The sequence below is a fragment of the Delphinapterus leucas genome, chromosome 3, assembly GCF_059928025.1.
Source record: "Delphinapterus leucas isolate spDelLeu-1000000601 "Yukka" chromosome 3, BTC_Dleu_Yukka2, whole genome shotgun sequence".
NCBI classification, from domain to species: Eukaryota; Metazoa; Chordata; class Mammalia; order Artiodactyla; family Monodontidae; genus Delphinapterus; species Delphinapterus leucas.
This window is the reverse complement of record NC_143131.1, coordinates 1,881,672-1,899,254: the sequence shown is the minus strand read 5'-3', so window position 1 is coordinate 1,899,254 and position 17,583 is coordinate 1,881,672. Positions and strand designations below refer to the sequence as shown.

The window sequence follows — 17,583 nt, the reverse complement described above, 5'->3', positions numbered from 1 at the left end:
GCATTTGAAAATCGATTAATGTAATTCACAATATTAACAGACTCAGGAAGAAAAATCATGATCATCTCAATAGACGCAGAAAAAGCATCTGACAAACGAATCCATTCATAAGAACTCTCAGAAAACAAGGAATAGAGGGAAGTTTCTTAATCTGATATAAGGCATCTATAAAAAGCAAAACAAGCAAAAGACTGAAGTTTTCTCCCTAAGGTTAGGGAAACGCAGAGGTGTTCGCTCTCACCTCATCTACTCTGTTGCACTGGAAGGCCTAGGAGTGCAATAAGGCAGGAAAAATAAAGCATGGAGCTTGAAAAGTAGATAAAAGCTGTCTCTATTCTCGGAAAACATGATGATCTACGTAAAAATTCCCACGGGATCTACAAAAAAGCTCCAAGAATTACTGATGAATTCAGAAGGGTCACAGACAAAAAGTCAACCTAGAAAAATAACTTGTATTTCTGTATACTAGTAACGAAAAGAGAAATTAAACAACAGCTCCACGTACAATAGCGATACAAATATTAATGGAAAATACTAAGGTATAAATCTAACAATATACACAGGCTCTCTAGGCTGAAAGCTGTGAAACGCTGATGAAGGTAATAAAAGACCTAAATTAATGGGAGACACTGTTCATGAATTGGGAGAGTAGTGCTGTCAGGCTGTCAATTCTCCCCAAACTGATCTGCTGCTCTAACACAATCCCAGTCAAAACTCCAGCCAGAATTTCTATAGCTGTCAACAAGCTAATTCTAAACTTTATGTGGAGGGGCTTCCCTGGTGGTCTAGTGACTAAGACTCCGTGCTCCCAACGCAGGGGGCCCAGGTTTGATCCCTGGTCAGGGAACTAGATCCCACATGCTGCAACTAAGTAAGAGTTCGCATGCCACAATGAAGATCCCGCACGTGGCAACGAAGATCCCGAGTGCCGCAACTAAGACCCAGAGCAGCCAAAAAATTAAATTAAATAAATATTTTAAAAAATAAAATAGGGCTTCCCTGGTGGTGCAGTGGTTAAGAATCCACCCGCCAATGCAGGGGACATGGGTTCGAGCCCTGGTCTGGGAAGATCCCACATGCCGCGGAACAACTAAGCCCGTGCGCCACAACTACTGAGCCTATGCTCTAGAGCCCGTGAGCCACAACCACTGAGCCTGCATGCCACAACTACTGAAGCCCGTGCGCCTAGAGCCTGCGCTCCGCAACAAGGGAAGCCATCGCAATGAGAAGCCCGCGCACCGCAACAAAGAATAGCCCCTGCTCGCCACAACTAGAGAAAGCCTGCGTGCAGCAACAAAGACCCAATGCAGCCAAAAATAATTAATTAAAAAATAAAATAATAAAATAAAACAAATAAAATTTATGTGGAGAATTGGGAGATTAGGATTGACATACATACACTACTATGTATAGAATAGATAACTAATGAGAACCTACTGTATAGCACAGGGAACTCTACTCAATGATCTGTGGTGACCTAAATGGGAAGGAAATCTTTAAAAGAGTGGATATATGTATACGTATGACTGATTCACTTTGCTGTACAGCAGAAACTAACACAACATTGTAAAGCAACTATACTCCAATAAAAATTAATTAAAAAAATAAAAAATAAAAGAAATAATACTTGAACTCTCAAAAAAATGAAATAAAATTTATGTGGAAAGACAGAGAAACCAGAATAGCCAAAACAATTCTGAAAAAGGACAACAAAAAACAGGGGCCAATTCACACTGTCTGATTTCAGGACTTATTATAAAGCTATATATATATTTTTTTCTTTAATTTAATTTAATTTAATTTAATTTAATTTATTATTTTTTTTTTTGCGGTATGCGGGCCTCTCACTGTTGTGGCCTCTCCCGTTGCGGAGCACAGGCTCCAGACGCGCAGGCCCAGCAGCCATGGCTCACGGGCCCAGCCGCTCCGCAGCATGTGGGATCTTCCCGGACCGGGGCACGAACCCATGTCCCCTGCATCGGCAGGTGGACTCTCAACCACTGCGCCACCAGGGAAGCCCATAAAGCTATATTAATTAAGACAGTGAGCGACTTATTTGTGAAAGGTCAGACAAACAATCTATGCACCAGGACAGAGAGTCCAGAAACAGACACAAAAATGTGGCCAACTGATTTTTTACGAAGGTGTAAAGGCAATTCAGAGGAAAAAGGATCAATTTTCAAATAAATGGTTCTGAAAGAACTGGAATTCATATGCCAAAAAAAAATAAATCTTGACCTATGCCTCCCACCTTACACCAAGTTAACTAAAAATGGATCACAGACTTCAGTGTAAAACTTAAAACTGAATGTAAGAGTATAAAACACTGGACTCAAACATAAAAGAAAAATCTTTGTAACCTTAGGGTAGGTAAAGAGTTGTTGCATGTGACATCAAAATCATGACTTATTAAAAAGATGGATAGATTGGACTTTGTCAAAGTTAAATACTTTCACCCTCTGCAAGGCCTTGTCAAGAGAAGGAAAAGACAAGCCAGGTTGGGAGCAATCACTACAGAACCTACATACAACAGAACCTACATACAACAGAACCTACATACAACAGTTAGGACGCTTGTCCAGAACATTTATATGAGCTCTAAACTCAACAGCAAGAAAGCAAACGACCTGATTTCTTTTTCTTTTTTTTTTAGTGGACAAAGACCTGAACAGACAGTTTACAAGGAGGATCTATGGATGGCAAATAGACACATGAAAAGATGCTCAGAATCATTAGTCATGAGGGAAATGCAAACTAAAACCATAGTGAGAGTCCAGCTATTAAAACTGCTTGGTAATACTGTGCAAACCAGGGACTTGCAGCAGCTGGAACTCCCATTCCCTGCTGGCGGGGACGCGTCAGCACAGCTACCTTGGAAAGCAGAGTGGCCATGTCTTACAAAGTTAGGCACACACATATGTAGGTATCATCCAAACAAAAGGAAAACCTATGTTCAGAGAAAAACCTGTGTGTGAATGTTTATCACAGCTTTACTCATAGCCAGCACACCCTGGAAACAACCCCGATGGCCTCAGCAGTTGGGTGGGCAAGCGCTCTGAGACTCCCACAACGTGGGTGACGGACACTCAGGTGGAGGACGTGACCGCAGATGGACAGCAGGAGGGAAACCTGGGGGTGGAGGAATTGCTGTGTTGCTCACCCTATACTCCCCAAAAGAACTCAATCAGGAAATGTCCCGGGCAGCACAGGGCACCCGAACTCCAGCCAGGGTCAAGTGATCAGAGTGTCTTCCGGCCGGACAGGCCTGAACTCATGGCTCCTGCGGGCACGTTGTCCCGTCCCCACTGAACTAGATGGCCCTGCAGCCCAGCTTGGACGGAGGATGAGCCCCGGGCGTGGCACTGACCACACACCCAAGGTCGGTGCTTCCAGAACCACGTCTGCCCTCATCCCCCACTCCCACGCCTCCTCCACCCCTCCCAGTGCCTGTACCAAGGTGCTTACTGGCGGCAGCTCTGCTGGGTCTTGGCTTCCCCGGGGGAGCCTCCAAACATGGACCAAGAGACTGGGCGTCCAGTTCCACCCCAACGGGGACCCTGGACAAGCCCCTAACGGCTCTAATTCTCGGTTGTTTCATGTTAAAATCACAGATGTTAGACCACAGTCACTCTTAATGTCTGTGTCAGCTCTAAATCTTATAGGGATTGATGACAGTTTATCTTCAAGAGACTGAAGATTGGAAATAAAACCTAGGATTTTCTTGTTATTATTGCTTGGTTCGCTTATTTTGCTCTGTTTGGGAATATTTTTAACTTGAAAATTAGTCTCTAATCCCGAAGTTTGAGAATCATTGCTCTGGCAGTGCTGTGAAGGGCCCTCGTCATATAACCAACCCTGATTCCAATCAAAGGGAGCTTCCAGAAACATCCTGTGGCTACAGAGAATGTTGGATATGAAGGCGGCCACTTCAGGAACTGCTGGACCTCATTCTCCAAAATGGAGCAGGCGGGCACCCTTCTGGCCTGGCCAGCAAGCCCAGTGGGCAGGGTGTGCACCAGGGCAGGCTGTGGTGCCCAGAGCAGATGGGCAGCAGACCCAGACCCCTCAGCCTCAGGACCTCTTCTTGAGAAAGTCCACCCGGCGGGTAGCTCCCCAGACATCCCCAGGCCAGACACAGGACGCACCACCTCCCCTGGCCCTAGCCCCCCAGGAGCTTGTGGGGACCTGGGAGTCAGGCCTGGGCATCACATCTTGGGCTTCAGCCTCAGCCAGGACGCAGGGCGGCCCCAGGGGAGACTTAGTAGTCCAGGCTTCGAGGCACACCCACGAGCAGAAAGGCCCGAGGTGCCCCCGGCCCGCCCCACGCCCCCCCACCCCGAAGGCAGGACAGCCTTGCGGTGCCGCAGCTCTGCACCCACTGGAGAAGCAGGAAGAGTGTGGCCCTGGGCACAGAGTTGACGACAGTGCCCTGGGCACTAACTGGGAGACCGGGCTGTGTGCACTGGCTTCTGTATTTATAGCTCAGAACAAAAGTTTAAAAAAGATTTTATGGCTAAGATGTCATTTTAATTTTGAACATGAATACGAAAAAGAGCAATGCCAGTTATCTTTTGCCAAGAATAGAATTCAAACTGGCAGGACATTTTTCAGCTCCATGATTGCTAGCACTGACAGAAAAGAAAAAACAGTTGCAAAGGAAAAAGAACAATATTTAAGATTTGCTTCCTAAAAACCTGATGAATAATAAATATGGGAACACTTCCTCTACCGAAAGCACGACATCTCCAAAAGCACGCTGCTCTCAGGCCCACACTCTGCTCCCGACGGGCTCCAGGGGTGGGAGGCCCCGGGCTCCCCACACAGGAGACTCAGACGTGAACCCCGTTGCCTGCAAGAACTTCAGTCCTCGCCTGTTCTTATCTCTTTAGAAAGCAAAAGGTCCCTAAGCTCATAGATCCTCAAAGCACATCCACCCCTCAGCAGGGGCCGAGAGCTTGGGGGGCCGGGCCGGAGGGGGCGCCATGGTCGGGCACATGGGAGAGCAGAGGGCTGGACGCAGTGCCCGCACGATGAGAAGGTGCAGCGTGAGGAGGGGCACCAGGGCGAGGGGTGTCCGAGGAGACATGGGCAGAACTGGAGGAACCGGTTGGCCACTGCTGACCACAGCCGGAGCCCGGCCACCAGTCCCGCCACCTGTCAGGCCATCCTCCCTTCCTGGTCGGCGTTTGATGCTTCTAGTAAAAAGCTGGAGTAGCGTGCAGAGAGGCTGCCCGCCTCCGAGAGGCTTGGCTGAGGTGGGACAGAAGGGGCGTCTCGTGGGCTCCCTTCCTCGTGGCGGGCGCTGCTGGACGGGAGGCGCTGTCGGGGCCGCGGGGGAAGTGGGGTGCTGCGGCCGCTGCCGTGCTCAGCCGTGTGTCTCCGTGGGCGGAGCGCAATGTGTTCCCTGTGAGAGGCGCTGGCCCCAGGGGGCCGGGACGTGAACGGGAGCTGACCGCTGTGATCAGTCCCGTCGTGCTGGCGAGGGCGCTGAGCCCAGGGCGACAGGTGCAGGAGGGGCTCGGCCGACGGAGCAGCCTGGGCTACAGAGCAGCGCCTGGAGGAAGCCGATGGGCTCCTGCCCGGTGGAACTTCTCCCAGTGTAATTGGCACCCATCCTGAGCCACGTCTGCCCCTCATCGGGTCAACCTAACAGATGCACCGAATGTCGGGGTGCGGAGGGCATCGAGGATGCCGCTGGCTTCCCCTGGGGGCAGAGCTGCCCACCCAGTGGGGCTCTAGGGTCCTAGGTGGACAGGCAGGGAGACATGTGGGCACGGCCAGCGAAGCACGGCTCCAGGGTCACCTCGGTGGCCAGTTGAGGGGCAGCCTGCCACGGGCTCCTCTCCCTCAGCACCCACACTGTCCTGTGGAGGGACGGCCTGCATCCCCCCAGCCCCCTGGAGGAGGGGCAAGACCAGGGCCCGAGTCTCTCTAGCGGAGGCGGCGGCACCCTCGCTCTGTGATTTGATCCAACCCAGGAAGCTCCACCTCCTCTTTTCTTGTTTAAGAAACTGACCCACGAGCAACAGGGTCAGGAAAAGCAGTTCAGAACCAGCCGGCCGGGTCTGTCTCAGGTGAGAAGCCCAGCCCGGGCGTGACGCCCAGCGTGTAGTACCAACAACAGGGCAGCTGGCTCGCCCGCTAGAGCTGGGACGCACAGTGCACAGTCTTCTGTCCTCACTTTGAGGGGTAAAAAGCCCGCTCAATTTTTCGTTAGGTTCTCCCGTTGACAAGTAAAACCAGAAAATGCAGAACAGAAAACGGTTTTCAGATTTGAAGCTCATGGGCCTCAGGTCACCGCCTGTGCTGCCCCCAGGGGTTCCTGGAGCCACACCCTGCAACCCTTCCTGAGGCTTAACTTCCCAGTGGCTGTAAGCGGTCACAACCGAGGCCCACGGGGACACGGCCGCACGTGACACGGGCGAGGGCTCACCTCCAGTAGCAGCCTTCCCTCCAGCACGGCAGACCCTCCACGCGGATCCCTGTCTTCTGGTGAGGGGGCACCGGCCGCCGGCTGCTGCAGGGCTGTTGGAGGAGAGCACAGTTAGTGATGGTTCCCTGACGTTTCTCCAACTTCCACCCACCCTCCACAGGCACGCTGACCTGTGGTCTCCTCGCTGCCCAGAAGACACCCAGGGCGGCGGGCGGGGCAGCTGGGTGGGAGCCGGGTGACATTCCGGGGACCGGGACTTCATGGCTAGGCCGCATCTGAGGACCCCGCCCCACTCTGCTCCCCAGAAACTGCACTCCTCCTCCCCTCCTGCAAACCCCTTAACCCCCTCCCCATCTCAGGGACCCCCCGGGGGTCCCCAAAACTCCTCTCTCAAGACCCAAGCGTGGGCAGGTCCCCCAACTGGACACCACTGGTCTGGGTAACCAATCACCGGCCGGGACCCCCACGTGCCCCTCACCCATCCCTCCCTTCTGGAGCCCCCGCCCCTCACCCAGAGCGGAGCAGACAACGCCCCCGGCAGGCGGGCGCCCCCTGCAGGCTCACGCTGCTTCTCCCAACGCCCCCTCTGGCCTCACATCCACTTGGGGTGAAAAGCTCAGACAGACAGATGTGCAGCTCAGACAGACGTCATCCACATCCCAGCCCCTGGCGCTTGGTGGGGGACCCCCAACTCCGTGCTCAGCATCATCAGCACCTGGGAATTATGGGGCCGCTGGGGGCTGCCGAGGGCACAGGCATTAAAGGGGGTCCCGGCCACGAGCGGGCCTGGCGCTGGTGCCTCTGTGGAGGCCAGGAGGGCTGTGCGTACCGTTTCCCTCATTCAGGGGAAATGTCAATGCCACCAAGGGCCCTGCAGGCGGTCCCTGTTTCGTCTGGTTTTGGAGTAAAATACAACCACAGCACGGGACTCCCCAGCATTTCTCTTTCAAAACCAGCAAGCTGTGCCGAACTTTCCCTCCAGGGCGCATCCGCTCCCCCAGGCGCTGGTCAGAAATGCAGGGTCCCAGGCCCCAGGACAGCAGGCCCCCGACGTGCTCTCCAGGTTGGACTAGGACCACTGTGGACCGAGACCCCTCACACGCACACACAGGCAGTGGCCAAGGTGGCCCTTCATTTACACCCCTGACGCCAGGCTCAGGGCATCCACGGGGGCAAAGTGCACGATGCAGAGGCCCTCAGGGAGGCCCCTGGACGGTGGCCCTTGGTGGCCCTGCCATGGCCTTCAGTCTCCGCCGGCCTCTCCGTCCCTCCCTCTCTCAGAAGCTTCGCTTCATCGCCTTCCTCTCCTGCACTAGATAGAACAAGAAACGAACCCATTTCCTCGAGGGAAAGCAGGTGTGTTCTGGGAAACACGACAGGCACACCTGGGTGCCTGGGCAGAGACGCAGACGCCGCCGTGTGTGCCTTAGACGCCCAGGCCTCCCTTCCCAACCAAAACCCGCCAGCAGCCAAGCTCCCCTCGAGGCTGCTGGTTCTCTGGGCAGTGAGACAGCTCTGAGCAGAGAAGCCAGAGGCGTTAACTAACGTTTAGTCCATCTTGAGCTCCACTCTGCTCAGGAAGCTGAGAGGTGAATGCGTGAAACTCATAGAGCTCGGATTACTCAGACCCAGGAGGAGCCCACCGAGAGAGGCGCATGTCCGCGCGTGAACCTTCTGGCGTCAGAATGCTCCGAGCCTCTGACAGAGGGTCACACAGACCCCGTGCTCTGCTCTCAGGGGCTGAGAAAGCTAAAGGAGGAAAACGCCGACCGGCGGGGGCCCGGGACCCACTCCCACCCCACCCCTCCCCGCAGCCCCCTGCCAGCACAAGGCCACGTCTCCCAGCTGGGTGGGCAGAACCCAAGCGGGCCTGGGCGGACGTGGGGTCACAGCGGCGGGGCTGGGGGTCAGGACCCCGCCTCGGTGCGCCCAGGAGGACCGCCACAGCCCGGACCGCCAAGGCCTGCCCGCCACACACGCCGCTGCAGGGGCCGCCCCGGCTCCAGCCAGCTCCCCGCCCCCGCGCGCGCTGGGCTGAGGGGAAGGGGACGCTGGGACGGGGCTTCCCTGCTCGCCGGGCCTGCGGACGCCGAGCCGGCTGTGCTGCCGCCCACGGCCGGAGGCTGGGGAGCCCCAGGCGGTGACGTCACCGCGGCGGACGCGGTTCGCCGACCCCCGCCGGGACCCAGCCCCACTCGGCGGCGCGCAGACAGATGCGCTCCGTCGCCCACAGACGTGCAGGGGCCGCGGCCCGCACAGGGGCAGCCGCGGAGGGGGTCCCCTCCTAACCTCCCTCCCCGCCCCCCCACGCGGCTCGCCGGCCTCGCGTGCGCCCCCGCCGGGCACCCGCACTTCCCTCCTCCGCAGCCACATTCCGCGGGGCACGCCCGGCGGGGCCTCCTCGGGCTCCTGTCACGCGATGGGGCGTCAGCGCCGCGGTGACAGCCGCCTGGACCCCGGCCAGGGCCTCGCGTGCGAGCAGGGCCGCCAGCGCGCCCCACCCCCAGGCCTGTGGTGAGACTAGAAGAAACCGAATGTGATTCCGAGGCTGTCCCGGAGGCCCAGCCAGGGTGGGGGGCGCCTTCCCGAAAACTCATCTCAGCCGACAGCCCCGGCCCCCAGGTCAGGAGCGCCCGGAAGCTGACTCAGGGCAGCAAACTCCAGTGCGGGTGGGGGCCACGGCCAGGCCCGCAGGCGGCGGGTGCCAGCCCCCTTCCGGGTGGGGGGCAGTCGGGAGGGGGGAGCGCCCGCGGCGCTGGGAGAGAGCAGCTGGGGGAAGAGCCCCGGGGCGGGGCGGCAGCTCCGCCGTCACCTGGCTCTGGTATTCGGCCCAGCGTCTCTCTCCAGGGTGCCGCTTCTGCTCTCCCAGCCACCACACGTCTCACCCGCGGGTCTGAGCGGGGCCCTGGAGGGGAGGCAGGGCTCTGGGCAGGGGCCTCCGCCGGCGGACCCCCCCCCCCCCGCCCCATCGCCGGCGCCCTCTCCGTCCGGTCTCCTTCGGGACGAGGGGCAAGCCCGCCGCCACGCCTCGCCCCGCCTGCTCCTGGTCGCCCCTGGCAACAGGCCGGGGAGAAACGGCGGCAGGGAGCAGGTGTGTGGGGCGAGGGTCCACGGGGAGTTGGTGAACGCGTGCAGAGAAGGAGTCACTGTGGCCCCCTAGGCCCCGCGAAGAGGGACGTTTGGGGACGGGGTGGGGGAGCAGTGCCCCGAGGCCCGGAGCTCGAGGCGTCCCCTGCGGTCCAGCCAGAGGCGGAGAGGCCTGTCACGTCGAAGGGCCTCGTGCCCCTGGTGAGCCGCTGTCCCCAGAAAGGGGGCCAAGCCACGAGACGGGACCCCGGTGGCACCCGCGTCCCTTCAGCCCCACCCTGCGGGCAGCTGGCCCTCCTCCTGCCCAGCCTAGCCTGAGGGGCAGTGGCAGGTGAGAGCGGCCAAGAGCCCTGGTCCCACGGAAGCCGTCCTCCCGCAGGGCAGAGCCCGGGCCGCCTCTGGTCTGTAGACAGAGCTCAGGGTCTCGAGGCAGACAGGAGGCCCAGCCAGGGCCGCCCCTTCCGGAGATGAACGGGCTCCCAGGGGCTCGCGCAGCCCAGCCTGGACCCGGTGCTCCGCCTGGAGCCCTGGCTCCCTCCCCCACTCAGGCCCGAGCTCAGCCGCCCTTGAGGTTCTCACTGCCTGGTCCAGGCTGTCCACCAACTGGCTGTAGAATCAACCGGAACCAGCCTTCCTCTCACTTCCTTGATTTCTTGCATACCTGAAAAGGCTCATTTGGAACAGAGAGAACGTGAGGAATCGTGCTGGAGACAGTGGGCGTCCCTGTGAATATGCTGCACACACAGCCATAGGGGGAGGGGGAGAATGGAAAGGCCACTGCCCTTTGGGGCTCGGACTGGGGCTGACTGCACCCCGCCGGCCCCACCCGGTATCCCGCTTCCTTCCGAGTCCTTCCCACAGAGGAGACTCAGGGCAGTTACCACCCTGGGCCGAGCCCTGGGCCATGGACACCCTGCCCCCACCAGCAGCTTCTCAGGGGTCCTGTGCCTGGGTCTGGCCCCTGAGGGGTGCCAAGTGCTCCCGGTGGAGGAGAAACCAGAAGACGCCCCATCTCTGCCCCTAGATGGTGCGTGATGCCCAGAAGCCACTTTGCTGCCAGCTAGCTCCTCAGGGGACAGGACAGGTGAGCCCAGATCGTGGGGCACGCTGAATTTGGGACGTGTAGGGCAGTCCGGGGATTGGGGTACAGGACTTCTGCCACCCAGGGTGATTGAGAGAGAAGCTGGGGACACCACGGGAAGATGGGCTGAACCCCGATTCTGACCAGCTGCAGCTCCTGGAGTGGATAGGTCCACGTCCACAGCCCAGCCCCTGCTTTGAATGAACACATGCCTGGTAAAACCTGGCATCATCTCAGCATCGAGGGAGCACCCTAGGCTCTGCACAGCACACATGGCCTTGGCACCTGGGTCGTTTCCGCTCCAGCCCTGGTCCAGCAGCGCGCTAGGCCCCAGGCCCTCGAGTTCAGGGCTGACATCCACGCTTGTCCGCGTGTCCCTCTGGCGGCAGCTGGCATGACCACGGCTCTGCCCGGCTCTCCCCAAAGCTGTGCCCAAAGGGCAGGGTGGAGGGAAACAGTGAGCTTGGAGCTCCTGGGACCCCAAGGAGCAGGCATGCCTCCCGCTTCTGCCCACTTCCAGCCCAGACCCCCTCAAAGGCCTGCTTAGCAGAGGAGCTCGGGCTCAGAGCAGGGGTCCTGGGAGCCTCAGCGCTGCCGTAAGACGGGCGTGGGCTGTCGTGAGGATCCAGCAGGGACACACACCGGAAGAGCTCTGAGCGGGGTGGGGCAGCGGGTGCCCTGCAAATGTCGTGATGTTCCGCGTCCACATCTTGTTGCCGCCAACTCAGCGCCAACCTCCACAAGGCCTGTGGATGGATGCCTGTGTCCCCAGATTCCTGGCCCCCCAGGGTGATGGTGTTCGGAGGGGCCTTTGGGTCACAAGGGTGGAGCCCCACGAATGGGATTAGTGTCCTCGTAAGAGACCCCAGGGAGCTCCCTCACCCCTTCCGCCATGTGGGGACAACCCAGAAGCGGTTCTCACCAGAGCCCGACCATGGGGCACCTGACCTCGGACCTCAGGCCTCCAGGACTGTGAGAGGTAAAGGTCTGTGTATTTGTCACAGCAGCTGAGCCAGGTAGCCGGCGGGGCAAGTCCCTGGCGGCCGGCCGTCCCCTTCGTGCGGCTGAGAGCAGGCGCGGGGGCTGGGTGAGCAGGACCTTCTGGCGGGCTCCCCTGCCACCTCCTGTGGGGCCGGCACGCCCTCCCGTGAGACAGAGGTCCAGGATGTGGGAGACCAGCCACCTTCACAGGCCGGGCTGCTAACCGGCTCCACTCACCACTGCCCCCACCGCTAGGCCCCACTCTGGGTGACCCTGGCGACAACTCTCTGGGCCCAGAGGCCACGTGAGTCCAGGGGTTGACAGGAACCCCGAAGAGCCCCAGCTCACCTCTCCCGACACCTGCTCTTCTCCGTGATGAGCGGGCGCGCATGGGGCTCCCGTGCAGTGCAGTGCACCTGCCGGGGGAGACCAGTGACCAGGCCTGGCGTCCGGGACGGGGCCAGATGGAGGGCGTGGAGCTCCCCGCCCCGCTGCAATCCTGGCCTCAAATTAATGGACCACTTCAGTTTTCAGACATTCAAACTGTCCTCCCTTCGCTTTTCAAGAACTCAACGATAAACTCCTTGTTTTGCCTTTGGAAGACGCACGTGCATCACACAGGCTGGAAGAAAGCGCTGCACCAGAGGACGCTGCTTACTCTCAGTCTCCTTCTGGACAGGCTGTTTTCTGCACCTGGGCTGCCAAGAACGGACTTGCTCGCCAGGCTCTGTGCCCTCCCGTCCAGCTGTCCGCCCACCCAGCACGGGGAAGGTGACGGCAAGCACGTGGGAATAAAACAGCAGGCGCCACAGGAGCTCGTATCTAACCACGGAGGGAGGCGGGCTGGGGAGGGGGCACCAGCAGGTGGTACGGGCAGGGGTGCCCGTCCTTCCAAACCCCACGGTTAGGCTGCGGGAGAGGAGGGATTCCAACTGCCAGTCAAAGCCCCAAGTTCACTTAGGCGAGAAGAAACCTCAGGAGTGTGAATAAACGTGCTCATTTCACGCAGAGCCGTATTTAGAAAACAAGAGAGTCCACGCCAGGATTATACTGCATCAGCTTGTGGATTTTCCTATGGCCGGGTCACTCGCTTGCCCACAGTCATTCATGTCTCCAGCCCCTGCCTGGGGACACAGGCGAGCACTGAGGGTCCCAGTGTGGCTGGAGGAGGCCTCCAGAGGGGGTGACTCTGAGCAAAGCCTAGAGGAGAGAGACCAGCGGGCCGGGCTGTGAGGGGGCCGCAGGGGAGCCCCTCCCCGCCCTCAAGACACTTGTCCCCACAGGCTGCTCCCCACCTGCTCACCCAGTAATCTTAGCGTCCATTGACGTTTCTGGCCTGAATTATTCCTGCAATGGTTACCAACTGGGGATTTTATAATTCACCTCTTCTCTCTACAGTCATCCATCTAGAATGGATGTATTGTTAGGAAGAACTTTCTCTTAGTATTTATTTATTCATTCACTTATTTATATCAGTGTGGATTTATGGAATCCCATTTTATTCGCTGGATTATAATCCATCACCATCCTTATTCATCTTAACGCTGAAAACTGTCCCAGACCTGGCCAGGGAGCCCCTTTAGGGTGGCTTGTGTCCCAGGGCAGGTCTCCTCACGCTCTGAGCACGGCCTTCTGTCCAGCACGGACATTCTAAGCTCGTCTAGTCCTTTCTCTGCTCCAACTCTAGACGGAGGCCAGAAAGCCTCCTTTTAATGGTGAACCATGTCTGGAAACCGAGATCTGAATGTAAGTTGTAGCTCTCTGCTACTGGTGTGGCCCTTTCAGCAGACAGAGCTAGAAAACACACACACACACACACACACACACACACACACGTGTGTGTGTGCATAATGTGAGTTCACACCGATACCTCCAGTTCCAATTCTACACCACAGGATTCAGTACAGAGTGGACTTATTTTTCCTTTAATATTTGATAGAAATTGCTTTAATTCTATCTGGGCCTAGATTTTCTCTGTGGGAAGATTTTAACCACGGATTCAAATGGTCATGTGACTATTCGGATTTTCTATTTCTTCTTGAGTCAATTTTAGTAAGCTATATTTCTAGGCATTTATTATGTTTTCAAATTTATGCCAATAAATTTGTTCATGACAACCTCAACCCATCTTTTACATATCTGCAGCATCTATAATTGTGTTCCTTTTACATTCCTAATACTGTTTGCTATTTTCCCTGGATCAGTCTCACCAGATCTTTGCAGTTTTTTTCATTTTAAAGGAACTCTATTGTATGTTTCCTTTCTATTTCACTAATATCTTCCCCTTTATTATTTCCTTTCTTTGACTCTCCTTTTGCTTATTTTACTCTTCTTTATCAAAACTACAAAACTGAATGCTTAGCTCATTAATTTCAGCCCTCCTTCTTTTACATATAAACACTCAAGGTTATTTATTTCTAAGAATTACATTAACTGCATCCCACGCATTTTGATTTATAAATATTTTCTCAGTTCCATAATGCTTTCTTCTTTGATCTATTTTATTTATAAATATGTTTATTTCCAAATATATCGGGGTTTTCAAGTTTTCTTTTTTATGGATTTCCAGCTTAACTGCCTTATGGGCTCACCATGCATTCTTCATGGTTTTGTCTTTTGAAATTTATTGTGACTTGCTTTATTGACCAATGTTTTCAATATATTTACAAGTTCCATTAGGTTTGAAAAGATGTTGAGTTCTGAGTTTCAGAGTATAGTGTTATGTAATGTCCATGACATTAACCCTTTTTTGCATTGTTCAAATCTTCTATAATCATTACTGATTTTTATTTATTTGCTCTGTTAAGTACTGAGAGAACTATCTAAAATCTTTCTCTCTGATGATGAATTCATGTATTTTTCCTTGTAGTTCTATCAATATCTGTTTTATATTTTTGAGATTATGTTATTAAAGGCACACAAATTTAAAATAATTTTATTTGCTTGATGAAATAAAATGTTTTATCATTACTAAATGATTATTAAATTATACTCTCATGATCTCCAGTAGTGTTTTTCATCCACAAATCAATTTTTTGATATTAATATAACTTCATCAGATTTATTTCAGTTTCCAATATATCCTTTTCCATCCTTTTACTTTCACCCTTTCTGTGCCTTTTGTAAACAGATATAGTAAATCACTTTAATAATCCTTATCTGTTAGTTGGCATGTTTAGTCCATTTACATTTATTGTAACTAGTGACACATTTGGAATTTTATGCTATTTGTTCCACTCCTTCACGTTTCTTTTTTCTCCCTTCTTGTCTTTTTTCTTTTGACTGTTTATATTTTCTCATTCCACTTTTCTCTCTCCATTAGTCTGAAAATTATACCTTTCTGTCATCTTGATGGTTATCCTGGAAATTTTATTATGAATTAGTTAATCAACCTCCAAAGTTAATTAATACAAGAACTGTTGAAATCTTTAACTCAAATCTCCTGCTCCAGATTTATATGCTATCACAGCTAGGGATTTATTTCTCTCTTTTTTTGTTCTTACAATACACCATTACTACTATTTTATACATCAGTGTTTGCTTTGATTGATACATATAGTCACCACCTTCTTATCCATTCCTTCTCAAAGCCCTAACCTTCCTTTCCTTCTGCATGAAGTGCATCCTTTAAATTTTTTTTTTTTTTTTTTGCGGTACGCGGGCCTCTCACTGTTGTGGCCTCTCCCGTTGCGGAGCACAGGCTCCGGACGCGCAGGCTCAGCGGCCATGGCTCACGGGCCCAGCCGCTCCGCAGCATGTGGGATCTTCCCAGACCGGGGCACGAACCCATGTCCCCTGCATCGGCAGGCGGACTCTCAACCACTGTGCCACCAGGGAAGCCCTCCTTTTAAATTTTTTTTTAATACATTCTCATTGGGTTCTCAGCTGCACTTAGTTTTTGATCTCTTTGAGTATTCCTAAATTTCCTGCTGGCTGATCAATATATTTTTAAAGGTTTCAGATATTTTATCTTAAATTTTGGATGTTATCTGCAGGACGGCTGATTGGTGCCTTGCTGCTGAATCTGCTGGAAATGGAAGAGGCTCTATGTCTGGTGGCAGATCTTCTCCACTCGACTCTAAATTCTAGGAGGCGGGGACCATGGCAGCTGTTCTGTTTACTTGCATTATAACTAGTTTTTTGGGGGGTTTTTTTTTGGGTTTTTTTTTTTTTGCGGTACGCAGGCCTCTCACTATTGTGGCCTCTCCCATTGCGGAGCACAGGCTCTGGACGCGCAGGCTCAGCAGCCATGGCTCACGGGCCCAGCCGCTCCACAGCATGTGGGATCTTCCCAGACCGGGTCACGAACCCGTGTCCCCTGCATCGGCAGGCGGACTCTCAACCACTGCGCCACCAGGGAAGCCCTATAACTGGTTTTTAATGTGAAACTTTTAAGTCTGAATTTGGGCCAAGGCCCCACAACTATACATATGCCAACTATACCTGGGTCCCAAAGTGAGATCCCAGGTGACCTCGGCAAGGCTGCAAAGATGTCAGAGGTGAGAGATGTTTGAAGCTGGGAGAAGGGCCTCGTTGGAGGGCTGTGCTGTTCATCCCACACCCCCACCTGCACCAGGAGATGGGTGGGGGCTCTCTCCTCACCTGATGCCCAGTGAGAGGGGCTTCATGATGGCCCTGTGAGGGCCTGCCACATGCCTCCATGGGCTAGTGGGGCTGGGGTCTCTCTACACTCAAGAAATCCAAAGGAGGTTGGACTGAAAGTGAGAAGTACCACGTCCCCACCAGCAGGTCAAAGATGTACGTTTCCTGGGGAGCAGGTGGGGCCACAATGTCCAAGCACTGGCCTAGGGTGTCTCAGCTCCTCCCAGGAGGGTGCCTGGAGACATGAGAAGAGACTTCAGACCATCTGACACCCAGGCTAAGGAAGGAAACACAAAGAACCAGCTGGAGAGGATGGGTCGCCCATGTTGGCCACCGAGGCAAACAGACCCCCAGGTCCATGGTCCTCAGAAGCCAGGAAAACACCAAGACCACCCAGCCTTGTGTGCCAGGGCAGTGCCGGTCAGGCAGGAGCTCTGCCAATCTTCAGCTCTTCTTCCTGCTGCTACTCCAACCTGGAAGGGCCAGAAACCATGGCTCCCCGTGAGGCAGGACCTTAGGGAGGAGCAGCTGACCTCACCGCCAGGTACCCCCCACCCCTGCCTGCTGCAGCCTCTGTGCAGGCGGGGAGAAGGCTCACACTTGAAATACTTTTAGAGATTTAACTGTTTTAACTGAAAGGCACTAAATGACCCAGAAGGGACCAGGAAAGTCTGGGGCCACCCCCAGTCCATCCAGGGGCAGTGAGAGAAAGTTCAAAGTTGTTTTCTATGTCCTGGGGCGGGGGTGGGGGGCACGTGGTACCAGGAGAAAGTGAACGAATGAGTGAATGAACAAAGAGCCTGCCCCTCCGCTGGGCCAGACTCACCTTTCAGAGGTAATTAAGAGATGAAGGGGGAAATAAAACCAGCACAAAACGATCCAGGGTGAACTTTCTGCAGGATGGCTCTGCAGGGGCCTGCCTGGGGTCTAGGGTAAGAGGCAGGTGTGCACACAGCAGGGCCAGCTCCCTCCCCTGAAGGCCCTGACACAACCCAAGACAAGTGTATCTTTGCTGGAAATGCCCCGGGGAGGCTGTCTTCCAGAAAGTGTCAGTGATAGAGGGAAGGGGGCTCTGGCACCTGAAGGGCTGGAAAGTAAACGCAGTGATGACCCAAATCCAATCCCTGGCGGGAAGGAATCCACCAAGCACTCCACGTGAAGAGAGAAAAATCAGGTCCCAAACCTCCCTCCCCATCACATCATCACAGGTGCCTCGGCCACTTTGACAAAACCCCACACTCAGCAGAGCCTTACTTCCTCACAGCTCTGAGGCCAGGAGCCCAAGCTCAGCTTCCAGAGAGGGCTCTTCTGCTTACAGACGGCCACCTCCTCACTCTGTCCCATGAGGCCTCGGCCGCAGGGGACAGGAGAGGAGAGGGCCCTCTGGTGCCTCCTCTTA

The 17,583-nt window shown here is 54.8% G+C and overlaps 1 protein-coding gene across 1 annotated transcript in view; it reads right to left on the bottom strand.

Moving 5' to 3' along the window:
• The window catches only part of AHRR (aryl hydrocarbon receptor repressor), a 73,780-nt gene that overhangs the window by 33,802 nt on the left and 22,395 nt on the right, over nt 1-17,583 (bottom strand). Inside the window, exons 4-6 of the mRNA XM_089908636.1 lie at nt 17,264-17,271; nt 11,535-11,549; nt 6,434-6,517 (exon numbers count right to left, since the gene is read on the bottom strand). Of these exons, the coding sequence (XP_089764762.1) occupies nt 6,434-6,517; nt 11,535-11,549; nt 17,264-17,271 (107 nt within the window). The remainder of the gene's footprint in view (nt 1-6,433; nt 6,518-11,534; nt 11,550-17,263; nt 17,272-17,583) is intronic.